Source organism: Pochonia chlamydosporia, assembly GCF_001653235.2.
Source record: "Pochonia chlamydosporia 170 chromosome Unknown PCv3seq00010, whole genome shotgun sequence".
NCBI lineage: Eukaryota > Fungi > Ascomycota > Sordariomycetes > Hypocreales > Clavicipitaceae > Pochonia > Pochonia chlamydosporia.
Genome location: NW_019154045.1, coordinates 492,927 through 517,204, shown reverse-complemented (window position 1 = coordinate 517,204; position 24,278 = coordinate 492,927). Strand labels below are relative to the sequence as shown.

General features: G+C 48.0%; 10 protein-coding genes across 10 annotated transcripts; 3 read left to right on the top strand and 7 right to left on the bottom strand.

Moving 5' to 3' along the window:
- Window positions 1-1,466: 1,466 nt before the first annotated feature.
- Window positions 1,467-2,879, top strand: VFPPC_10191 (serum paraoxonase/arylesterase family protein; the record flags this gene model as incomplete). Its single annotated transcript, XM_018288606.1, has 2 exons — window positions 1,467-1,805; window positions 1,893-2,879. 2 exons carry the CDS (start codon window positions 1,467-1,469, stop codon window positions 2,877-2,879), a joined length of 1,326 nt encoding a protein of 441 aa, XP_018137217.1.
- Window positions 2,880-3,041: 162 nt separating this feature from the next.
- Window positions 3,042-3,908, bottom strand: VFPPC_10192 (threonyl/alanyl tRNA synthetase; the record flags this gene model as incomplete). Its single annotated transcript, XM_018288607.1, has 1 exon — window positions 3,042-3,908. One exon carries the CDS (start codon window positions 3,906-3,908, stop codon window positions 3,042-3,044), a length of 867 nt encoding a protein of 288 aa, XP_018137218.1.
- Window positions 3,909-5,675: 1,767 nt separating this feature from the next.
- VFPPC_10193 (non-hemolytic phospholipase C precursor) lies at window positions 5,676-7,681 on the top strand (the record flags this gene model as incomplete). Its single annotated transcript, XM_018288608.1, has 3 exons — window positions 5,676-5,793; window positions 5,859-6,223; window positions 6,284-7,681. 3 exons carry the CDS (start codon window positions 5,676-5,678, stop codon window positions 7,679-7,681), a joined length of 1,881 nt encoding a protein of 626 aa, XP_018137219.1.
- A 202-nt stretch (window positions 7,682-7,883) lies between these two features.
- VFPPC_10194 (sugar transporter) lies at window positions 7,884-9,850 on the bottom strand (the record flags this gene model as incomplete). Its single annotated transcript, XM_018288609.1, has 4 exons — window positions 7,884-8,275; window positions 8,342-9,121; window positions 9,195-9,568; window positions 9,627-9,850. The coding sequence occupies 4 exons, from the start codon at window positions 9,848-9,850 to the stop codon at window positions 7,884-7,886; spliced, it is 1,770 nt and encodes a 589-aa protein (XP_018137220.1).
- Window positions 9,851-11,087: 1,237 nt separating this feature from the next.
- On the bottom strand, window positions 11,088-12,134 carry VFPPC_10195 (LPS glycosyltransferase; the record flags this gene model as incomplete). Its single annotated transcript, XM_018288610.1, has 2 exons — window positions 11,088-11,891; window positions 11,955-12,134. 2 exons carry the CDS (start codon window positions 12,132-12,134, stop codon window positions 11,088-11,090), a joined length of 984 nt encoding a protein of 327 aa, XP_018137221.1.
- Window positions 12,135-13,037: 903 nt separating this feature from the next.
- Window positions 13,038-14,102, bottom strand: VFPPC_10196 (galactosyl transferase GMA12/MNN10 family protein; the record flags this gene model as incomplete). The annotated part of the gene is made up of 1 exon (XM_018288611.1): window positions 13,038-14,102. The coding sequence occupies one exon, from the start codon at window positions 14,100-14,102 to the stop codon at window positions 13,038-13,040; it is 1,065 nt and encodes a 354-aa protein (XP_018137222.1).
- A 1,286-nt stretch (window positions 14,103-15,388) lies between these two features.
- VFPPC_10197 (glycosyltransferase family 31 protein) lies at window positions 15,389-17,000 on the bottom strand (the record flags this gene model as incomplete). The annotated part of the gene is made up of 2 exons (XM_018288612.1): window positions 15,389-15,961; window positions 16,020-17,000. 2 exons carry the CDS (start codon window positions 16,998-17,000, stop codon window positions 15,389-15,391), a joined length of 1,554 nt encoding a protein of 517 aa, XP_018137223.1.
- A 964-nt stretch (window positions 17,001-17,964) lies between these two features.
- Window positions 17,965-18,791, bottom strand: VFPPC_10198 (FkbM family methyltransferase; the record flags this gene model as incomplete). Its single annotated transcript, XM_018288613.1, has 2 exons — window positions 17,965-18,461; window positions 18,524-18,791. The coding sequence occupies 2 exons, from the start codon at window positions 18,789-18,791 to the stop codon at window positions 17,965-17,967; spliced, it is 765 nt and encodes a 254-aa protein (XP_018137224.1).
- Window positions 18,792-19,553: 762 nt separating this feature from the next.
- Window positions 19,554-21,091, top strand: VFPPC_10199 (major facilitator superfamily domain-containing protein 5 protein; the record flags this gene model as incomplete). Its single annotated transcript, XM_018288614.1, has 4 exons — window positions 19,554-19,781; window positions 19,851-20,342; window positions 20,396-20,945; window positions 21,006-21,091. 4 exons carry the CDS (start codon window positions 19,554-19,556, stop codon window positions 21,089-21,091), a joined length of 1,356 nt encoding a protein of 451 aa, XP_018137225.1.
- A 363-nt stretch (window positions 21,092-21,454) lies between these two features.
- Window positions 21,455-23,024, bottom strand: VFPPC_14730 (triose-phosphate transporter; the record flags this gene model as incomplete). Its single annotated transcript, XM_018292498.1, has 5 exons — window positions 21,455-21,811; window positions 21,877-22,505; window positions 22,623-22,628; window positions 22,715-22,782; window positions 22,891-23,024. The coding sequence occupies 5 exons, from the start codon at window positions 23,022-23,024 to the stop codon at window positions 21,455-21,457; spliced, it is 1,194 nt and encodes a 397-aa protein (XP_018137226.1).
- Between the last annotated feature and the right edge of the window lie 1,254 nt (window positions 23,025-24,278).

The window sequence follows — 24,278 nt, the reverse complement described above, 5'->3', positions numbered from 1 at the left end:
GGTCGGTCTCACATGTGCTGGGGAAACCTGGAGAAGACAGAGCAGCTTGGAGGATCACAAAGGAATATTGTGCTCTGGCTGTTGGGTGCCGGTGTGCCCGCCCGCTTCGTTGAGCCGGTTCCTTTGTATGCCGCCCGACCGGTCTATTCAGCTCGCCAAACTTGTGTCCTTTCAGCTTGCGTGATATCTCATGCGGCACATCGGCGCATTATCCGTTCTTGGCAACACTAAATGCTGAAACTAGGGAATTCGGCGGTTTAGATACTGATTCCTATGCCACAAGGGACTAGCCCGACAGGAGTCGTTTTGATGGACGTGACACTCCAACTCACTCAATCAGCCACCGCCCAAGGACAGCCTGAACAGTGAAAATACGCACATTTCCACGTCGTTGAGCTACCGTTTGGCCGACCCAACTTATTCAGCATCCTCAGAGGGCATTTTACAGCCGTCTCTCTCAGGAAAATCCGCCGACCGTGAGCTAAGGCAGGAAAATCATAACTGTCAAAGCAGCGAAGAGATATTTGATGATGTTATCAGGATGCAGGAGCTGAGTTAATTCCGGAATTATAAAAATCAGCTCGCCGTAGACCTCAATCTTGTCATGAAAGCACTTTTGCGAAGGCTAGTTGTATCTTGCCCCGGAAGTTGACTAGCGAATGTGATATTCGGCGCAACTGATCTAGCTATATGGCAGCCCTTGGTAATAAAGGTATTACCTGCAATTAATACACAACCCTACAGCTCCGCTGTAACATTCCTCCGCTTTCTGTAACCGCTCAAAGCTGTAAATGTCGCCAACAAGAAAGAAATCCTGCATAAGTCTAGGGTAACCACGTCTCTTCAAGTGGTTATTCACGAGTCTACAACCTCTGGGCCATTTGACGTGTATTGTAAAGAGGATTCGAGTATTGCTGTTCGATCAATTTGGAAGCTTCAGCAACACGTGTGGCAAATTGACGAGTGGGATGTTGTTGTTGTCGGCTGGAGCAGACTTGTTCATCTTTACTGAAATGGAAGCTTTACTTCGGAGTGCAGGTTTGAAACTTCGCGCTTGAGTGCAATGTTCTACAATGGCGTTAAGAACCGGAGTCTATTGTCGAGTAAAAGTGAGAGGAAGGAGCCAAAAAAAAAGAGGCTTGATGATGATTTCTGTCCCACAACTCACTCAGAGCATTCGACAGCCATTGGTGTTGTGGTTCCTTAAAAAATAAACCTTCCGAGGCACGAGCCTCGGGAAACAGTCAATGTTTGTGGGACCACGCCACAATCAACTCTTCGTTCCCCGCACTCTGAAGCTGGTATTCCCGATGGACCGGGGTAAAGAGCAAGCTCACTGCATCTTTAGTGCTGTGCCAAGCTTCAAAGCTTCAGAGCTCCTTCTACTCATAGCTCGTTCCATGTCCCCCGACCATCCACTCTGACTTGTACACACACGGAAATTCGTGTCAGAAATCGCTGTTAGCATGGCAGGCGGACCATCTTTAGCTTCTTCTGGAGCAATTCTTTTTGTTGCCATCCTTGCTGCAATCTTCTATGCAGGGGAAGTGCCACGAGCGAGAGTGGTGCTGGGCTTTGGGAGGGAGAAAGCAAGCACTGTTGTAACAAACTCCAAAGACTTTTACGCAATCCCGGATACAGTCCATTGCGAAGACATCCATTACCATGAACCGAGTAACCTCCTTTTCACCGCTTGCGAAGGCAACGAAGCTACCCGATATGCGTGGTTCCCGGGCCTGGCCCATTTCGATGACCCTACGGTTGGTCTCAAGGCACAAGGTGCCATTGAAGTCATTGATCCTCGGGTAAGTGCTTTTCCATTTTATAACCCTCTTGATCGTTGGTTCAAGAGGAATTTCTGACTTAGCGCGCGCTGACTCGCTCCTGCACAGACAATGAAGGCGAAGAAGCTCAAGTTCACCAACTTCAATGGTCCATTTATTACCCATGGCATCGACGTCATCGACGATCCTGATAAGCCGAAAGGCACGGCCGTTTATATATTTGCCGTAAACCATATCCCTAGCCCAGCGTATAGCGAGAACAAAAACACGAAGGAACACAAGGCACGGTCTATTATTGAAGTGTTTCATTACGTCATTGGCGGTGATACCATTGAACACATGCGTTCAGTTTGGGATCCGCTCATCACGACACCAAATGACATTGTTGCCGTGTCGCCGACGTCCTTTTTTGTGACCAACGACCATTTTTACAGAGAGGGCCTCATGCGGGAGATTGAAACCGCCTTCTTTGGGGCAAAATGGAGCAACACCATCTATGTCGAGTTCACCGAGCTCACCGATGGATCGTTCCGGGACGACGATCACGAAGTGAAGGCAGCCGTTGCACTCGACGGTGTGCATAACAACAATGGACTTGGCCACGGCCGAACACCCTCTGAGATTTTGGTTGTGAGCTGCGCCAGTGGCAGGATTCATGTTGGCGATATTAGTCAACCAAAAGACGGAAAGACTTTGCCAACCATTACTGTCAAGCAAGCTGTCGAGTTCGACTCCATTGTAGATAATCCCAGCTGGTTTCGGGATCCGTATGCTAACAAGACCTACGATGCGAGCGGCATTGTTGGCGCTGGACTCACAAGAGCTGCCGATTTGTCCAAGAGCCACAACGACCCTCGAGGAACTGATGGCTCCATGGTATGGAAAGCTAGTCCTCCCCGCGGCAAATCAACTGACAAGGGAGGCAAATGGGTCAACAAGTTGCTTTTTGAGGACGATTCAACTCGTCTTCGAACAGCAAGTGCGGCTGTTCTTGTCGCCATTGATCCGGCAAAGGAGAAAGGCGAGCGGAAAGCTTGGTTGTTTGCGACAGGGTTTATATCCAAGAGCGTAATTGCTGTCAAGGTTGCGTTGTAAGTTGCAGGGCTTAGGCAAGACGGTGCTGATACACCACTGAAGCGTCCGAAGGTCATGGGCGCAGGGAACTGATAATTACTTGAGTAGCTGGAACTGTTATTCTAGTAGTCTAATATTCTGATTGGTACCATTTCATGACTCGCCTGTAGCGATGCCGAATGTCTATGCCACTGTATAGCTTACACGGCTAACGCCTTTACTTCTGGCGATCTTCTTGACCTTAGTCTCACCACATAAGTCAGTCGTATCAACATGCGTCCCTCCACACGGATAGACTTCAGCGCCAACGATGCGCACGACGCGGAACTTGTCCTCGCCAGGAGGCAGCAGTCGACGATCCGGGATTAGTCGCTCCAGACCCTCACGTCGAAAGTCTTCTTCGGTCCAAAAGTCAATCTCCACAGGCATAGACTTTTCCAAGTACTCATTGACGCGGGCTTGAATGGGCTCCTTCCACTTTCCCTCTATTGCGCCTTGGAATTCACAGGCCGCACTGTCGGGGAAATGCGACGCTTTGAGTTCATCAAAGCCAGGAATCTCGGTTTCCAACAAGCTCCTCACGGCAGAACCCAATACGTGACCGGCTGTGTGTAGACGCGAGTACAGTAGTCGCTTTTCCTGGTCTAGAATCTGCTTCACCTCGTCTCCTTGATGTAATTGCGACACCGCTTCAGTCGTCGTAAAGGTGCCAAGGTGTAGCACCTGTGAGCCATTTACAGCGTCCATCCGAACAGCGCGTACTTGAAAAGATTGGATGGAACCCGAAGACGAGCCAGTCGCTGCTTCTGTTGTTGCGTCATGAGGTTTCCAGGTGATAAACCCTTCATCAGAAGGTTGCCCTCCTCCTTGGGGATGAAATATTGTCTCGCTGGTAACTATGACAAAGTCGTTCTCGCCACCATTTTTAAAGAGTAATTGATTGGGTTCCTCCAAACTCGTAAACGGCCGTACAGAATGTACCTTTGTCGTGAGCTCTGTGAGCTTCCCGTTGTACTGGAAGGCCAGATGAGTCTTGCCGGGGACAGTCATTTGAGCGATAGATACATAAGGCAAGAAAAATGTGGTTGAAGCACCAATTTGCTGAGAAGGCGTCAGGTTTGTTTTCTTGAAATCTTGAAGAAACTATGTGGGGCCACCTGACAGTTTGCGCCCTTTGTGTCAGTCTGGTCTGGTGTTCAATGAACTGTTTCCCGAAGATTCTGGAACTGAGTTGTCGGGCTGTGGTGATGACGTTTCCGCGTGCGACAAAATGAAGGACATCCTGCTTGTCATTTTCCCACTTAAACAACTATCGCAACACTTTCCCCCTTCCTTTTGCCACTGTTCTTGCTCCCACGAGATGCAATGAAAAAGCCATGAGTATCGCGGCAGAACCAATCACCTCCATTGCCCCGACTCTAAACACGCCATTCCAAGCTAGTAGAAGGCCTCCCACTGGCGAGGACCTGGGACATGTACGGGAGAGGCGTAAATGTCGCGTGCGTATTGCTGAGGCAGAAATCGATAACCCAAATGCCAAGTGTTAGAGACTGCATCCTATGTCTTGGCTTCCGAACCGACTTCTTGGCGTATCCCGTATAACATGGCGAATCATGGAGGTGGCGTAGAGTATCGCATTAAACGCCTTTCTTCAGTTCAAGAACCAAGAGGGGATGAACCAGACATGTACCCTCTGACGGGGTTTTATTGACTTCAAGTTGCACACATTTTGACTTGTCTCACAGACGTGGGGCAAACACAAACAAACTCCGTCGGCCAAGCATCACCATAAAGGGACGGACACTCTGGGAATGTTCCAAAGACGTCAGCTTCTTTATCTTGTTTCCGATTTGTGCGGAAGAAGACTTCGGCCGAAACGGACCCTGACCCTGACCCTGACATTTAATCTGGTATTGCAAGAAGAAAAAGTCATCTGCGTCTGATAATGCGCGTGGCCGGCACGTTCACAACCAGCACCCACGTGGTTTACTCTGTAAGTGGTTCAAAAAGCGACGATCTCACCCTGTCAACTGGTTGCACCTACAAACCACTCGACGATACAATCCCAAACACTGTAAACAATCCCCAATACAAGCATCATTGCCCTATGGCTGCGTAGTATCACTCTCTCACATGCCAGGAACAGTATAGCGCATTTTGGCTCATGATTTCTCCATCAAGGCCTTTTGAACCATGATTTGGTGCCATCCGCTCTTACAATGAGAATGGATCCACAGAGCACAATGTTTGAACAGGTTAGAATCATGTGGCCGGCGTTCGTGATACGATTGGCTCAATCGGCTGACCAACTGCCGGAAGTTGATAGGAACTCCTGCCCGAGTTGCACTTAACCCATCTGCAAACTAGATTAGAATGGACACCGACAGACTTTAGCAAACTGCTCGCTTAAGGAATCCTTGGCTAATCTAATGCACAAAATCACAGGGGCAAATGCTAGGGCGAGACAACGATACGTATGATTTGCTCATTGTAAGTCCCAAGGCCTCAGACATGCCCGCCGTAAATTCTCCCTCGTGGCCGCGGCATCGAGGACTATTGGTGTTTGTAGCTACATGCATGGACTTTCAACGTGGGTCACGAGTATGAGAATTATCTCAAAATTTGTTGCATAGCGAAAGAGTCGTCTGATGATGGGTTTTCTAAACGTGGGGTTCATGATGCAACGGCAAGATGCCCCCGACTTCCTCACAGGCTTGGCCCTATAAAGCCCATGTTGCCCATGTTTCAGCTTAATTTTGTCCGATTGATGGGTGGCTAGATCTTTACTTATTTCCTTGCAAGATCGATCCATTGGAAATGGCTGGGCTACGATTCGCTGGTCTTGCCCCTGTGCTGGCCTTGTGCAGTTCGCTTGTTGGAACTGCCACGGCTGACAGCTTGGCGGACATTGATCATGTCGTTCTATTCATGCAAGGTAAATGAGTTCTACAATCATGGATTTATGAAGATGATTTGCTGAGTTGACTCAATACATCGTAGAAAACAGGGCGTTTGACCATTATTTTGGTACCATGGCTGGTGTTCGTGGATTCAGTGACGCAAACTTGCAAATGAATAATGGTGTGCCTGTCTGGAAGCAGCTTACAACCAAGCAGCAAACTACTAAAACGGACTATGTGACTCCATGGTATCTGAATTACCTTGGCGGCAATTGGTCTGAAGCCACCCAGTGCATGAACGCTGGCAGCAACGGCTGGTTTGAAAACCATGCCGCCTGGAACTTTGGCACAAATGATCACTGGGCAATGAATAACACTCCCTGGAGTATTGGATTCTATAAGAAGCAAGACCTTCCCACCCAGTGGGCTCTCGCAGAGAACTGGGTTATTGGCGACATGTATCAGGTAAATCTTCATGCGACGTAGCTTACCTGGCCCCATGAATCTTATTGCTAACCATGCTAGGAATCTGTTGTTGCCTCCACAAACCCAAACCGTGTCAGCTGGATTTCGGGCTCAATTAATGTTCCTGGCTCACCACAGAAGCCAGATCAGGGCGGCAACCCGTACATTGACAATAACGAGACTCCTGGCTGTGAAAGCGGTGGCGTTAATTGCTTTCCCCTGAAGTGGAAAACCGCTGCCGAGTATTACCAGGATGCAGGCGTTACTTGGAACGTGTTCCAAGATGCGGACAACTTTGATGACAACCCATATGCCTGGTTTGACCAATTCCGCAAGGCCAAGAGTGGCTCTGCTCTGTACGACCACGGCATGAAAGGTACTTCTCTCGCCTCATTCTATGACCAAGCTGCGAAAGGTACTTTACCTGAAGTGTCCTACATTGTTGGCCCCATGCAGCTTTCAGAGCACCCCCCATATTCGCCTCACGATGGCGCCTGGCTACAAGATGCCATTACACGCGCTGTTCTCAACTCGCCAAAATATAACAAGACAGCACTCATCGTTTCGTATGATGAGACAGGTGGTTGGTTTGATCATGTTAACCCTTATCATTCACCTGATGGCACTCCTGGCGAGTGGCTCAATGATCCTGCTGGCCAAGTTGGGCATACCTTTGCCGGCCCTGGCTTTAGACTACCCTTTTATATCATTTCCCCTTGGACTCGAAATGGCGGCGTGTATACCGAACACGCTGACCACAACTCTCAAATCAAGTTCATTGAGAAGTGGCAGGCTGCCAAGGGAAAGAACGTTCAAACTAGTGAGATGGTCCCTTGGCGCCGTGAGAACATGGGCGACCTCGTCAATGCCTTCGACTTCAGCAACCCAGACTACAGCATTCCCAACCTACCAGTCGCCCCGAAGCCCCATGTGAACTCCAAGGGACAGTACGATGGTTCCTCATACTGCCAGTCCAGATTCTCAACCACACGGCCTCCTGTTCCATACACCGGTGATGGTGTCATTGAGGATTTGACTACTGTGGTCGAACACGGTTTCAAGGTTATCCGTGGAGGACTGACCGAAGGTCGGTACCTTGTGTTGGAGACAAACGGCTATTCCTTGACCAATGCAGGGTGCAAGAATACCAAAAACGCAAGTGTAACAAAGAGCACCCCTAACCACGAAAAGATCGCACACAGGTGGATCGCGCATGCTGCCCAAATTGGAGGGGACATTTTCACATTACAGAGTGCAAGCAACAAGCAATATCTTTGCAAGGATGGCAGTCTTTGCGCGGACGCCAAGAGTGCGGAATCCTTTACGGTGCAGTTCACTGCCGGCAGGGGTTACAGCTGGAAGCAGCAGCAAGGAGGGAAGTATTTGTCTGGAGAGGGTGCGAAATTAGGCTTCACCGGCAGTGCTGCTTACTGGAAGATATATAGTGTTAGTTACTAAGACATGCGCCAAGAGGCTGGGGACAAGCTAAATCAGGAGTGCCCATTTCTGGGGGGGCATGCTTGGGAAAAAATGGCTTTCAAGGCACGGCGAGATATTCTAGTATATTTGTCGTAAGACATAGTGCGATGAGCTAGATCTCTTTACTAAAAATACAGCATTGACGTTCAGTGGCTTTTACCAGCACAGATCTCAGAAAACCCTAAGTAATACTGCGGCGAAGAGAAGCATTTGACCCAAAATATCTTTCCAGCTCGCTCTCGAGTTCGTGGCCCTCGATATGTCGCATTTCTTTTGCTCTCTTGACCGGACTTACTTTGTCCTGGTTGGCGCTGGCAAATATGATATCCAGTTCCTCCAAGCTGCGACCTTTTGGTTCCGGAAAGAACAAATAAACACAAGGCAAGATGGCCGCATTGAAAACAGCAAACATGACATATGTTTTGTATCCAAGATTAGAAAACGCAGGAGGCGTGATCATGACAATGAGGAAGTTTGAAAGCCAGTTGGAACAGGTCGAGAGGGCATTAGCTTGGATTCGAATGCGAAGATTGGTGATCTCGGCGGGATATAGCCATGTCATTCCAAGCCAGCCTGAAACATCATTAGCTATTGCAAAGTTCCCCAGTATGCGATGCACACTCCCTGAGATAGACTTACCAATGGCGAAGAAGGTATTGAAGACGAAGAGAAAGACCGTTGCCGTTACACCATACCTGGTCTCAAGCACGGGAGCACCGTTCTCCTTCACGCCGCCGGTGGATACAGTTCCGGCTAAAATAGCCATAGATGCCATCATTCCAAAAGCTCCTATGAGCATCAGCTTTCTGCGCCCAGTTCTCTCTATTAGTGGTAAAGCAACGAGTGAAGCCAAGAAGTATTCTGTTCCATTTGCAGCAGCAAGAAGACGAGACATGGCTGGATCAAAACCTAGTGAATTTTCAAACAAGAAAGTTGCGTAGTAAGTAATAAGGTTGATGCCACAAATTTGCTGGAAGAATTGAGCAGCTATTCCCAGAATAGTGCGGCGAAGATTCTGGGACGGCCCATTGGTCAAGAGCTCGCGATATCGAAACTTTCCCTTAGTACTTTGCGCTTCCAGAGCTTCTGTGATTGCCTGGACCTCTGTAGTAACTTCTTCATGGTCGATTGGCTTGCCCAGTAGCCTTGCGGTGACGTATCCGGCTTCTCCCAGTCGACCTTTCATGGCCAGCCAGCGAGGTGATTCCGGAAGATAGAGTAACCCCCACATAACAATAATGGTGAAGAATGACTGAAAGGCAATTGGGAAGCGCCAACGAACTGAGCCTTCGAGGAAGTAAAATCCATAATCTACCCAGTACGCAATCATGATTCCCCCAGAAATAAGCGCTCCCGATATAAGAATAAGAAATCCTCTTAAGTGTGGACGAGCACACTCAGATTGCCAGGTAGGGATAGCTAATAACCAAGGTTAGTTCTCGATCTAGTATAAACGTTTGCATTTTGAAGTTGTGGAACTCATATCCCTTACTTGAGGTGACCATTCCGTTGCCAATTCCGCCTACTATTCGGCCACCAACGAAGAGTCCGTATTCAAAAGCGGCTGCTTGCATAATAGTACCAATAATCATGATCAAACTGCCCCAGAAAGTGGACGACTTTCTCCCCCAAACTTCACCGTACACCAATATGAGCACTGCGCCCAGAAAGCATCCGATCTGGTAAATTGCGACCGCGGCAGCCTGGGTATTGGGATCACCCTTACACATATCAGGGTTCGGGATGGTATTGGTTGGGTTATTGAGCCAGCAGAGGTCGTTTGATTGATCTCGAGGCGTCATGAGCGCAATGTTCTTCTGAAAGTCATCAAGTGTCAACAGGGCGCTTAGGACGCCTTGATCATAACTAGGAACTGTCGTTAGACGATCATGCAATATTCAATTAGAGTGAGACAACAACTTACCCAAACATGAGGAAACCACATGATGCGATGAAGCCAATAGCCCAATTGAGGGTGCTACCGGCCAGATGTTCTCCTTTCACTTTCCATTCAGGCAAGTTGCCAAGCCTCGAGAAGACGGCCGCAATGCCGGAACCCTTTTCACCCGATTTGCGATCTAATGGCTGCTCTAGGTAGTCGGACGACGAGCCACTAGGTGGAATCGCATTGTTTGTACTCTTCTCCATTTCTCCTTCTTTGCGTACACTCTTCGGTAATACGTTTGGGAAGGTATAACGTTTCGGCGCAACTCCGTACCTACTTACATGGCAATGGCCGCATTTGCCCATCTTTTATAGATAGATAACTCCCCATATGCAAAATTGAAGACAGTTCGATGTTGTGGGGTTGCGGGCTGGGCAACGGCTTGGCTTAGATCATTACCTCCGGTATTAATCATGTCACGACACTTCTGAGAGATGATCAAGCAAACATCGTCGTAAAGAGTGGGCCAGCATCACAGTCGAATCAGCTGCCCGGGATCAAGTGTATTACCTCCTTGCCCCAGCCTGAGCGGCCGCTTTTTAGCTCGCGAAACCGAACATGTTCCGTCCGAATGCCACTGAGTAGCAATAGCATAGGCTCACATTGCCCCCTCTAAAAAATTGGGTGCTTTTCAAGGATCTGAACTATTTACATGTGGTTCTGGTTGGTTTTGCGCATCTAGCCTCTTGGCAACTGCCGGTTTTTCAGTGCCAAGGTGGCAACGGTGACAGCAGCCTGGACTCGGAAGACCTTGTTTGGAAATACCGAGCAGAAACTGTTCAAATACTGTGAAGTTTTGTTAATCATACATGGATCAACAATCTGTGACGTTGGCCGAGCCTAAAAGTAAGCTTAAACCCCTCTCCTACGGTGACGAGACAAGTCATTACAACAATACCTCATATTTTCGATGATAGGAATTAGTTCTTTCACATTACAGCCGTTAAAATAGACAATTGAGTGTCATAAAAGAGGGCTTATCAAGCTATAAGTCGCCGAGAAAGAGAAAAGGACAAATGAAGTATACGTAAGCAGGTTCAGCATTTGCAACGACAGTGCCACTTTTAAGTCCACATAAAACACAACTGCCAAGCTTACTAACTGGAGCAACAAGACCTTGGCATAAATGTAGAGGTTCACACGACAATTGCAAACAATGCTGTCACAATAATAAGGGCATCATGCACACGGCAGTCTCTGCCAAGTCCATCAGCTATGCCTGTAAGATTCGTCGACAACAACCACAGCACTTCAAAGTGCTCTAATTACGCGAAGCTGGGGAATCTGAAGGAAAGTACTTGATGATCATGGTGTCCGCAGCACTCAACAATGTTGAACTAGAGATGTGTGTCCAAGCTCGATGGTCGAGACTACGAGACAACCTGGCCTGTATAGTAATGAATACATTCTGTGAGTATATATGCTAGTTATCATCAAAAACTACCAAGAGTACGTTGTCGTGAGCCCGGTGTACGGATCTGCGCCCCCAAATATTTGTTGCCATGCACTCTGCAGAGCCATCTCCTCAAACGCCGCATTCGATGGCCACTTCTTAGGTGCCCAGACACTTCCAGCTTTCCTTACATCCTCCCAATCTACAGCGTTTGGATCCGACTCGCTGCCAATGGAACTTCCTTCGGTGCCTCCCATGTCGCTATTTGATCCCCGTTGATCCATGCTAATTCCATCAACATACACCCATTGCGCCAGAATTGGTGGATATACACTATAAGAAGTGAGGTGGCCGCTCTGAACGAGGCTCGACATGCCCATATCTACTGCTTGGTCCAAGTCTGCTGCGAAACGAAGCAATAGCTTTGCCGCGCCATTCAGACTAACTGCGTACCCAGTCGTGCATCCCTGATGACCAGCCTTCCTAATAACTCTCTCCCGGCCTAATATTCGACCATAATAGTCCATCCCTGGAGGTACGTGTGGATCATCATAAATCATGTTGATATCGCTGTTAAGTGTTTCCTCGGAACACTGCCCAATCGAAATAATATCCCAGTGGTCACTATGCCAGGGGTCCTCGTCATTCATATCCAAGGGCTCGTTTTGTGTCATCTGCGACTGGCTTCTCAGCCTTGGTTTCGGTAGGCTCTGTGAGTCGGTACTGCGGAGGAACTCTGTGAAATTTCTGTTCAAGTTTAACATAATCTCACGCAGATTAGTGTCCCAACTCGCGTCAGCTTCGATAATTAGAGCGGCTTTCGTGTTTTCGCGCAGCATCTTTGACCAAATCTAAACGTGCGTAAATTAGGGGCACTAGCCTGAGAAATTCAACTTTTTCGAGCAGATTCTTACATTGGCATGTGCTCTCCAGCAACCTTTTTGTCCATCACCAAGCAAACCCGGGGTGTGCGTAGGTGGCATGCCGACATCATGCATCATGTCTGGACTGACCCCTGACGACAGAGTAATATCTATTCCGGATAGATATGCCTGAAGAGATGCTGCGTCAAGACGATCATAACGTGTAGCCATGTTGATAAAATATACGGTGTCGAACCCCAATGTACTGTTTCCCGCTGAGTCGCCGGTCGGTTCATGAGGCCGAGTAGAGGGACGATGCAGCAGCTGTGAAGCGGATGCGATGCCCATAGAGCTGCGTAAGTTGTTTGCAATTTCTCCAGTCAGTACGTAAATTGAAGTAGCGATAATGAAACCAACTCCAATGACCTGAAGCCAATACTGACGACTGTTCCGGATCATCATTGTGATGCACGAGCAGCCGCAGTGACGGCTACAGTCGTTCTATCAGATGAACAAGATGGATTTGATGGCAAAGAGTTATCTTCTTGTAGTTTAGCGAGGTATTCTTTTCCAAATCCTCACAAAACAACAGGCTAAAGGGTTCATTGCAAGGGAGTCAACTGACACGCCGGAGTCTCGGCGGCCAGAGGTATGTGGGCACGCGTTAGATTGGAATGAAGAAGTCTATTCATTGGGCCGCAAACAAGGTGCTAGGTCCCATTAGCCAAGTGATGCATTCGGTAGTCATAGCCAATATGTCTTGGAAGTATTGCAACTAGGAAAATGATCACGTGGATATCATTTCAGGATCTTTGCGTCTCTGTCACCGTGGTAAAGTGTTAGCCAGATCCGGAACTGACCCGAGGCTGGTCCTCTTGTACCGTCTTCATCCTCCAGTACGCCGATATGTCACTCCTAGTGAAAAATGGGACACAAAATGTGATTGAATCATGATAGCTTTAATGCTCTGTGCTGATACAAATCGATGAACGACGGACCAGACGTCCGTTGGAGACACCCATAGTGCACAGCTACTGAAAGAGTGTGCAGGATGATAATTTGCTGCTCTTTCAAGTAGTCCATGAGCGGTTCTAAAACGACTAACAGCTAAATTGCCACGTTGAATGAACACTTTCAGCCCTGTCCATTGCTGAAGTTCCCCCAGAAGTAGTCAATATCCATGCTTACGTCCCGCAGGATGTCTCTTGTCTGCCAAATATTGAACATCTTCTCTCCAACATCCGCATATTCAACAAGGTTCAGTTCTTTGTTCCAATTTCCCGCAAAGTGAATGAGAAAGTCCCCTTTCCGGGCCGCCCAGTCGTCGAGGCCTTCGACGTCTTTTCTGTTCATAAAGTCCTCCGCTGTATCCCATGCATATGTGTTAATCCAAGGCTGCGGGATGTACGCAACATTGTCTTTATATCGGTCCTCCTGAAGAAGTTGCTCCATTGCGGTTTGCTCGTCGAATGGAAGTTCGACGTCGGGCTTGAAATGCCGAAAGGCAATCACGTCGCTGAGAAAGTTGACACTCCAATCACATACGCGGATAAGAAAGACGCCAGCATTTAGGCCTCTCGTGTCCTGGGTTATGAGCAAGTTGAGATTTTGCTCCCTTGTCGGTTCTGTGGCTGCGTTGTAGCTTCTATGCGATTTTGCAGGGATATAGCTGGCAGGGTTGCGGCAATAGTCTAAAATGACGGTATCTCGATCTGCCCAGAATATCCATTCGAGGCGTTCCTGTGGCGGTTTTGCCAGTTCCTGCAGAAGAATCGATTGAACGAACGCTTGCTTGTTCCACATGTGATCAATGATTGGCGTGCACAAGACATGTAATCGCGAGCCATGTATCAGACTGTGCAGAATGTGTGTTTCTATGCCCTTTTGGAAAAATCTCTGGGGATTGTCGGGATTAGAGAAGTGTGTTGTCGCTGTTGCAATTCGTGTTCCCCAGGATCCATATGCTCGTAGAGGCGAAGCCGAGTTCTGACACTGCTGCCGCATGCCTTTTGCTTTTTCTATTAGACTCTCGGAGACTCTGATGGAGTCAGCGCAAGTGCCATCGCCATGGACTTGCAGTGGATGAGTTTCAAGCCATTTGACGTGGCCGTATCGGTGGCGAACGAATACATTTGTGTTGTAGATCAAGACTGCGACCGCGATACCCAGGCTAATTTTAGCCCATCTTGGGATATTCATCGCGATCATTAGTCACAGGACGCTCAATGTTGAAACTCGGTAATGGATTCGGTCGTGGCACTTGGAAATCAAGGATGCTTCGTTCGGTTGGTGTGAAAGGGCATAGTAAAAAAGCAATCAGCTTCGTATCCTCCAATGTGTAAGTGCCGCAAATTCCACCTTGCCTGTGTAGCAACCACAAGACAGCCAGGCTCTCTTGGGTGAATCCAGAGCAAAACTTGTGATGATTACGATGTTGACTGAGAAATATAGGGAGAAATAAAATACAGTTCAAAATGTGGCATGAAGCTCGTGTACTTTTGGTCAACGGCACTGGACGAAGACCTCGGGCCGCAAACAGGAAAGTGCTTGCCAATTGTGAAGGGGTCACCCCTCTGACAGAGGCGTTGGAATGCCCACTGTATTGTGTTCACGCCCTGTTTTCGTGTCAGTAGGCGGCGTCTTTAAGGGGCCTGGCGCCAATAAAGGGATGCCCCAGTGAGAAATACCAACGCGTCCTGGTCTAGAATTGAGACATGCCACCATTAGGCCGCCTGAGTCTGCTACCTAGGTGGGTTAGTGTCCAGTTTTCCACAGCACAATGTGTCGGAGGCGCAAGTTGAGAAGAAATATTACATTGCATGGAGAACATCCCACTTGGGGTTACATATACAAGCAGTATTTTAAGAAAGTTTGGTGGATTTGGAACTCGTAATTCCTTGGCACGTGGTTGAACTCTTCTGAGCCAGCAATTTTGGCTTCCGAAACTTCCGAATGTGTTGATGGCTCCGGCAAGAATAGGTGGTGAAGCACATAGATTGGGAAGCATTCGTGACAAGTCAAGTCTAATGCAGTGCAATACAGGCCATTCAAGTCCCCGGCTCGAACATAGGTCATTAAGTATTTTCAAGGTGGAAATAACCTAACCCTACCAAAAACAAGTAGCTTCTGCGGCTACATTCATGTCGCAAGAACGCAAACCTTGGATGTTTGGACGTAGCAATGGGCTCTGTGGCCGAGCCAAGCATAAGACAAAGCACAGGGACCAACTGCCGGAGTACTTCCCCCGGGTCGCGATTAACAAGCCAAATTCATGATATGCCATGCTTAAGCTACGATGAAGACCTCATGTTCTGGACTGTTGAAAACATTCTCATACGACACGCTCACCAGTGATCAGCCAGTGGTGACGGCACGAGGTTCGCACAAGCGACGGCGGGAAACGAGAAGCCTTTGGATAAAACATAGAAAAATAATTAAAATCTATATTTTGTGCTACTTATAACTGATCCATGCTTATTCCAATGCTACTCCTTATTGTCCTGTACGCGCCATTGATACGGCCCATCACAATCGCCTTGTTCGTTAATCCACTTCTTGATCCTCTTCATATCCCAGCCGCTAAAGGCGCGTTGTGAGTCGTCGTCGTCCCGCTTTACCGCAGTACCATGCTTAAACTTCTTATAACTTAAACCGCAAATGCCCTTTCGATACCTCCATTGAAAACAGTCCTCTTGTGCCTCACAGGCTGCTCTACAGTCTGAATGGCTCTTATGTGCTTCTCGTTCCTGATCCGACAAGTCTTCTTTCTTGGCCTTGTCCAGCTCCGACTCCTCGTACTCTCTGGCCTCTCCATCCAAATAATACACGTCTTCACTCTCATTGTCCCAGTCTGGTTGCACCTCTTGAAGGTGGGCTGCCACGAACTGGTTGTAGACATCTTTGATGGTTATCCTGTGGGCAAACTTTTGCTCTTTCTCAAAAGCGTATAAATCGTTGATTTCCTCGCCATTGACATGATGTAATGTGATAATAGGCTGGCACCACTGGTCCTCGTAGTAACTAAAGGTGCGTGGTTTGAACTCGTTAATGGCTGGCCACTACGTTCCGTATTGTTAGACATTCCTCAACAAGTATTAGGGCTGGGTATGCTCATACCATGTTCTCCGGAGTCAGTCCAGTTTCGTTGAGCACGATTTCACTCCACATAATATCACCACAGCAGCCCTGCTGGGTAGGCTCGTCATACTTGTTTGCGACACCCGTTCTGCCAAAAAACATGGAGCGCATTATGGCTTTGGACATGAGGTATCCGCTACCGCCATGAGCAAACGGGAAAGTACCAGAATGTTTCTGGTGGCCGATATAGTGAAGCTTGTTTGAATCAACGGAAGGCAGCCAGTCCATCAGAGTCGGGAAGCTGACGTATGTATCAGCATCGATGAAAAAGTACCAATCGTAGTTTGGTCTCATTTTATATGCCCTCTCCGCGATATGAACATTCTTGTACTTGTCGAGATTCCACCCCTCAAAGCCAACATCGTGATCCCGGTTACACTGCTCGTGAGCAATGGGACACTGGTTCTGGCGATGGTAAATGTGGAAGTCGCCGTTGCTTTCCTTGACCGAGTCTAACACATTTTCGAGACTGTCGTAAACAGTATGACCGGCAATATTCTCGGCCATGTCGCTGAATAGGAGGAAGTTGTTCGGTAGACACTTTAGCATTGTCAACAGATGGACAGGAAGCCTCGAATAAGCCTCAGATGCCCCAGTCTTCATGAGTATTAAAACGTTCGAGGTATCTGGGAAGTGAGCGCACTCATCGTCACTGCGAATTGAAGCCTTGGCGTCCTCTGCCATGTTGTGACCCTGTATCGGATCTCGGTCGTCGACTATGTTGTCCCCAGGGTTACTGTGCGCTCTGTCGGGTGCGAACTTGGGCAGCATTTCCCGCAATCCGAACATGCCGCAAGAGTTCCCATAGCATACTCGACCGATTTGTTTGGAAGTTATAGTCAGCGCCGACAAAAAGGCGAAAACCATGAGTAAGAATACAATGGTCCTTCTCCATCGTGATGATACGGCCTTGCGGCGCCACAGTGATGGTGTTTCTTGCTTTGCTAGAATCCCCGACATGATTTCGTACAGTAAATAACACACAGATGACACACGCTTAGGTCAAAGAAGAATGCAGACGGAGTTGCATAGAAAAGGTTATGAGGGCAGTCCATGACCATGTCCCTTGACTCTAGGGATTAAGCTTTATCGCGCCCTTGGACCCCAAACGGCCCAGATTTTAGTAGACATGAATGGCCGATCGCGTCGATTCAACGTTCACTGTGAAATAATGCTTTGGTCTGCTCGTGTGGGCCAGACTCTTAACGTAGTATTGCATTCCGCATCGTGTATGGACAATGGCGCGCTGGAAGCCACTATTTGCATTCCATTGTCTGCCCTTTTCGGCCATGCTGACCCTAGGCCACGGCTGTCGATAAATCTCCGACCTAAGCTGACGAAGTCTCATAAAACGGAAAGAAACTAGCTGCCAAATGCGGGGCATGCTGAAACCCATGCGCTGGGTGGGAAACAGGGAATCTTGTAGTGCTATTATTCGCGTATAGGTCATCAGAAGTTGCCGCATGGAGGCCTGATATCTCTGGGGAAGAAGGTGAAGTCCCAGACGCGAAGACAAGTGAAATTTGCAAAAGAAAAGCATTACTAGATCCATCAAACTATCATGAGCGTCAGAGCATCTCACAGAAGCTACCATAGAAATGCCTACAAAGTCTAATGTCGGACGATATGTAAGACCCTCATCCCCCATTTTGCTCCCTATGCAGAAAGAGTACCCCAAAATACGAACCTGAGTGGTTTATCCACTTCATATGAGCCTGGTACAATTATTTCCGGTGGTGTAAAGTGAAAATGAGGCATTGTCTCGTTAAACGCCGCCTCTGTCAGGCAGATCTGAACAGGAGTATTACAAATAGTGGTCCAAGGTTCGTCACAAGGAAACAAGAAAGATATGAGGCTAGTATTATGAATGGTCAATTTGAGCAAGACGAATTGTATTGGGCGACTGCGAAAACCCAACTCAAAGCTAAGCTGGGGAGTTGTACTCGGGCATGCTCACGCCTTCTGCCTTCAGCTTCTCTGCCGCCAAACTCGCTTTCTTAGCAGCGGCCTCATCGGGGAGACTCTCATGCCACTCGATAAGAAGATGGTCAATGACGGTCCATGCGCCCATTTCCACCATATGTGGAAGAACATCGTATTCACTGCCCTCAATGTCCATCTTGACAACGACGAAGTCGTGAGGCAGCGTGTTCATCAACAGCCACCTGGATATATTAACTGCTGTCAGCTCGGTTCCGTTCGATCCCGAATTGACGGCATCGTGGTGATTCGCGTAAGTAGACGATCCCCAGTAATCGTGAGCGTCGTTTACTGTGTCGAGGAAGAAAGTCCGGGTTCCGTCTTTGACGTCCACAATAGTGGAAGGGAATATGTTGACATTGATCCCTTGGCCGCGGCAGCGTTGCTTTGCTTGCACTAGAGCCGGATTGAATACTGGGTTCCCTTCAAAGAGATAAATATCTATGAGACGCGTTGTCTGTCAGCTCACAGTCAGCCAAAAGAACGGGATGCAAACAACTCACCGGCCTCGTCATACCGCGCCCAGTCAGGACGGGGAAACTCGTACTGGAACTTTGCGTCTTCTTTTCTGAGAAAAGCGTCTAATGAGTCCGCACGATTGGCTCCGAGATCGACGAAGATGAATCTTGGTCTGATACCGCCGCGGCCAAGCGCATGGTTCAGAAAACCTACGCCTCCATGTGATGGGACGAGGCTCAAATACGCGACGAGGAATAATACAACCCATACACCCACAATGGCAAGTTGTTGGTTTGATCTTTTGATACCCATGTTGGCTGTGCAGAAGAACAATGACTTGACGAGAAGAACTAGGCGGAGGACGAGATGGGAAGAGTTGGTTTGGGCCACAATTAACAGAAATCCATGAAAGTTTGATCAAAGCGAAGACAAGGAAACAAAAGGGTTGAATCCAGCTTGCCTGTTAGTCGAGGGTTTCTTTGAAAGATGATCCAAATTGTAAATATGCGTCTACAATACACGTAAATGACTGGCAAAAGGTTCCCTTAGACAATGCAAATCGCCCATTCCCTGTTTGCATTCCAACTTTCCAACTAGCGGGAGGCGATCCGAGAGCTCTAGCCAACTTTATTGCAGCTCCAGCAGCTTATCTGCTTCCGGTACACTCCCGTTACAGTACACTGGAGATGTAGACATATTGATACGGTCTCACCTCTCCTCATCCGGCGAATTTATGGGCAAATATTTGACTAGCGCGCGTTTTGTCAGATCTAACAAAGTTAGAACATGGGCCAGGCCGAGCAGCTTCCCTTGAGGAGGGGAATGCTGCTGGTCGCGTTTAGTGTCTTACTGAAACCTTCAACCGGACTTCAATTAACTGCTCTGGCACTCGTTTCAGTGAGACAAGCGCGTAATTGGAATTAGTTTGGCGCAAAATGAGGGTTTCCCTTTTATACTCAACATGCAGGCGAGGTAAAAACACCATAGTTTCCAATTATACCAACAAATTGAGGCAGATGTAGCTAAATCGTCGCATTGCTTCACATCCGCGTAAGTACTTTCAGGACGATTATTATGGACTTTTATCAAGCAAATTTGGGGTTATTTGCCGCGGCAAACACCTATCTTGTTTGGTCTCAACACCGAAAACCGTCTTGGAAACATGGCCAAGCACCACCATCTCCGGATCAAGCGGCAGTAGAAGTTGGTGAGAAAGATGCAAAGCCAAGTGCACAGGCTCGAGAGTTTCAGTTGAACTTTTTCATCCCATATACACTAGCCGCTGCGGCAGATTGGTTGCAGGTACGTCGAGTTTTGTTGGGCATTTCATGTGCCCATGCAATCAGCAGTCCCTAATTAACTGAGAACTAGGGCCCTCATATCTACGCTCTTTACAAGTATGACAAGCATCTTCCTGAGAAAATGGTTGCCACCTTGTACTCCGTCGGCTTCATCTCCGGCGGCATCAGTGCCTCATTTGTAGGCGGTGCCGCTGACAGGTTTGGGCGAAAGAAGGCTTGCTTGCTATACTGCGTTCTGTATGCAGTAACGTGCTTGACAATGATAAGTGACAGCTTGCCGATCTTGTTCCTCGGACGCTTTGCTGGCGGCGTTTGCACCACGCTTCTATATAGTGTCTTCGAAGCGTGGATGATCTCGGACTACCATGATAGGGGATTGCAGTCCTCTGAGCTGGATCTTGGCCCCGTATTCAGCACCATGACCACCATTAGCTGTGTCGTTGCCATTGTTTGCGGCGTTTTGGGTGACGTACTTGTAACGGTTTCAGGTACGCGAACTTGGCCATTTATGCTTGCCATAGCATGTTGTTGTGTATCGGCGGCTTTCATTTCAAAGAATTGGGTAAGTAATGAACAAACTGTCACTATGGTTGCCTTAACTCATATGCTTCATAGCGAGAGAATTTGGGGTCCTTGAAGTTGGGCCAGACACCATCGGACAGCTTCAAATCTGGCATTCGTGCCATTACTGGCAACCCCAAGATCTTATCACTGGGGCTAATCTCGTGCGTGTTTGAAGGCACAATGTATCTTTTCATATTTTTCTGGTCTGCCGCTTTGCAAACTGCACGGACAGCAACTGGTTCAACCAAGGACCTGCCGTTTGGACTTATATTCTCCAACTTCATGTGCGCCATGATGGCCGGGCCGGCGTTAGCAAGTCATCTGGCTCGACGATTAAAAGGGACCCAGCGATCCACCGATGTTTTATTCAACGTTATTTTACTAGCGGCCTGCTGTTTAGCGCTGGCAGTTGCTCTTCGAAACGAGAGGACAATATTCTGGACGTTTTGTTTTCTCGAGGCTTGTATCGGGGCTTACTTTCCCGCTATGGCTAACTTGAAGAGCGAGTTGGTTGAGGATAAGAGCCGAGCAATGATTTACAGCATTTTACGATTCCCCCTCAATGTATTTGTTGTCATTGGGCATAGCTTGGACAGGGAAGGTATGTTGCTGATTGAGAGGATACATCTGTTAGCGCACCATATCTAACGCAACATCATAGGGAGTGAGCATCGAGACAATGTCTTCTTGGTTTGCAGTGCGCTACTCGTCGCGTCATTTGCTGTGGCACGAAGGTATTTGCCCTAGGGTTTACTCGGTAAGTAGTCAGGGAATGGGAATGGCCGTAGGCTCTGACTCGGGAAGCCCTATGTACGTGGAAAGCAGGAAAACTCTAATGAGATTAAACACAATTCAATAAAAGACAAATCATTAATTCATTCTTAAGACTATGTACCAAGCAAAATGACCCACGGTTTTGGTGCAGGAGGTGTAAGATTCCTCAGAATGTTGTAAATTGCTAAAGCAGGAAAATGAGATACAAAATAGCGGTACGCGGTAAAACTCTGCGTATTTTTTATTTTCTAACTGCAGAATTTTATATAATACTTGCCGTTGCGACGGCGGTGCGTATTTGATGTGATTTTCCCTAGCCCTGAGTCCTTCGAGGTACTAAATCCTCAACTCTTCGTACTTGTGATATCTCCACAACCTGGGCGAGAGACTTATCAGTCCCGCCATGAGAAGAGCCGTTACGATTACGCGTCTTGTCTTGAGACAAATCGAGCTAGTACCGTGCACTGCTCGGCCACTCAGCAAGTTCGAAGTCCATGTGAGACCGGCCTTCGACGCCTTGACTAGCTGCTCATATCCGAGAGAATAGTAAACTAGGCCAGCAAGAGCAATAGTGTAACCCACAACTTGTACAAACGTGATTTGCGTGTTCCATATCATTACTGATACGACAACCAACAGAATGTTCTTCAAGATGCCAGTCAATGTCATGACCAAGCCAGATGTTTGGCCAATCTGCGTCTTGTTAGTTGATGTAGAAGTCAACGACTGAAAAGACCGCGGACAAGGGGAGAGCATACCAAACAGACACTTGCAATATTGAGCATAAACGCTATCAGGGCGTTGAGGAACAGCAGGCCAACTCCTACATCCTGCACAGCTTGCCACGAGATATTCAAAATCTCATTGGTAGGCAGGGCGATGAGAAAATTCATCAAGCAGCATGCGGGAGCAAAATAATACAAACCCACTAACGGATCCATTTTCAACCCGTCATTGCTCAGCAGAAGTTGAATCATAATGAGGCGGATCGATTCAGAGACAATGCCGCCCATCTGATAGAGGAAGCCAATAAGAGAAAACTGAATCTCGCCACTTGATGCCAGCATGACACCGCCAATGACCCAAAATATATTAAGGATTGTTGCAAAAGTTGGGTTTGCCGTGCCTGCGGCCCAAGCAACGAAAAGCATAACAGCTGGTGCCGTGGTCTTGAGAATTTGTATGAACGGAATAGACAGGTATAAGTAAGCCATGTTTGATGTGACGAGGGAAATGGAGTAGAAGATGCTAATTGGAAGAATGGCTCGAGCGTAGACACCCGCTGACATGGAGATCTTCTTTCGAGAGTCTAGGAGTTTGGTGGTGCGAGCCAGAATTTGGGTGGCCAGGGTTGCGAAAAACAGGTGCCAGCATGTAAGAAGAATCGCTATGTATTATCGTTAGTCGAACTTAGAGGATCGTTTAGTAGCGATTAGGAGTTGGTTTGAGCACTCTTTGGGCTACAGCGATCATCCTTCTCAACTGAGGAGAATTGGAGACTTACGGAAATCTAGAGATTGTTAGTATTTTGCCATATCTATTAACACCCGACATCACAATATCTTGTATAGGTTCCAGGAAGAGAGAAGCACGTACGGAATCCTCGTGAGTCTATAAGCCACTTGTTGAAAAGAATGGTGCTATTGGAAATGATGATCCAAGATCTGCGAGAGAGGAATCGCCAGATAATCAGTACAAGTTGAAGAACATTTGATCCTCAGATGCAAATTGCACAGGCTACCAACAGACCGACGTCTAAGGGTTGAACATACGAGATACACACGCCTGTGTGGAAGGTTTTGTTTCCAAGCCATCTTGTCTTGTCATGGTTTCCGTAATCCCCAGCTTTCTCGTCGATACCGGAGGCCGGCTGTCGCTTTGACGATGTGGACATATCGCTGGGCATTGCATCAGTCGGTCAAGGTGTTTGTAGCTTCAATAAATGAAGGTGATACTGGACGTCGTTACGGAGAAATAAAAACACCAACCAAGCAAATCACGGCTCTATGAGAACAACAAAAAGTTGATTCAGATTATTTAAGGCCTCATTGTCACGAACTGTCGCGTCCACGCTGCCGGATGCAGCGACGGCGACCAAGGTATGGCCCAATATGAGCGAGACTTACCATCAAGACAGCATACCATCAATGAAACCTACGTCCAGGCAATGGTACAAAGAAAAATTAGCCAAAGTGACATTCACATACCAGTCAACAAATACGGTTTCGAAGTGGCGGCAAATGGTTGCACTAGGGATCCATGAGGCGCGGTCGCGACTACACGTTGTTAACCGTAACTGGCTCTAAGATGTGACGGCCACATCATTTCCCAGGCCATTCCACTGAATTAGGCATCTTGCGTTGACCCGGCCTGTATTGCTCATATGTTGGCACAGGAATTTGTTGCTGAAAGACGAGCTGCAGGAACTAAGCTGGATGTTCCGCGCTTTCTCGCAAGGGACGCGTTTCGTAGCGCATTCTGTCTCATGAATTCTTCTCGCCCTCGTGTCAAAGGAGAAGCCAGAGAAACACCGACCAGGACAATGGTTTCCACTGGATCCCTAAAAAGGCCAGCCAACAATTGTTCCGATTTAGTGCCGTTTTGCTGGGAGATTAATGTCCTAACAGTGATCGCGCTTAGCCCAGCGCCGGGTGGCTTCCGACCGAAGTAACATAGAAAGTTTGAATTGGATTCTTGGCTGATGTCGAAGATGGGAAAGTATCTGATATGGTTTGGAGCCAGACTTTAGGCTACCTGCCAACCTGTGTTCAAGGCCGAAGCGTCAACAACCGGCATTCAACATCGACATCAACTAAACCACAACGGGGATGCCATCTAACAGCTTGCAAAAGGTTGTGAGCATTTGCCAAGCAGTGTTGCCTCTCCAAATAGTACTGGCCGGCAAGCTGTAGACCCAGGCGTCGGGCTGTCTGAGACCCAGAGATGATGGAGTTTTAGCTCATCCCTTATTAGCAACCAATCGGCGATTTTAGGTTCTTTTTGAACTTGGATCTCCCTGCATCGTACTCCGTAACGCTGCAGCAGTAATCAGAACCAGGTAGTTGTCAACGAGGAAGCCTGCCGGGGTCTAGGCACTGTGCATTTGCAGCCTCAAGCTACGATTGTAAGATTGGTATATTGGTAGATCAGATTCGCTGTT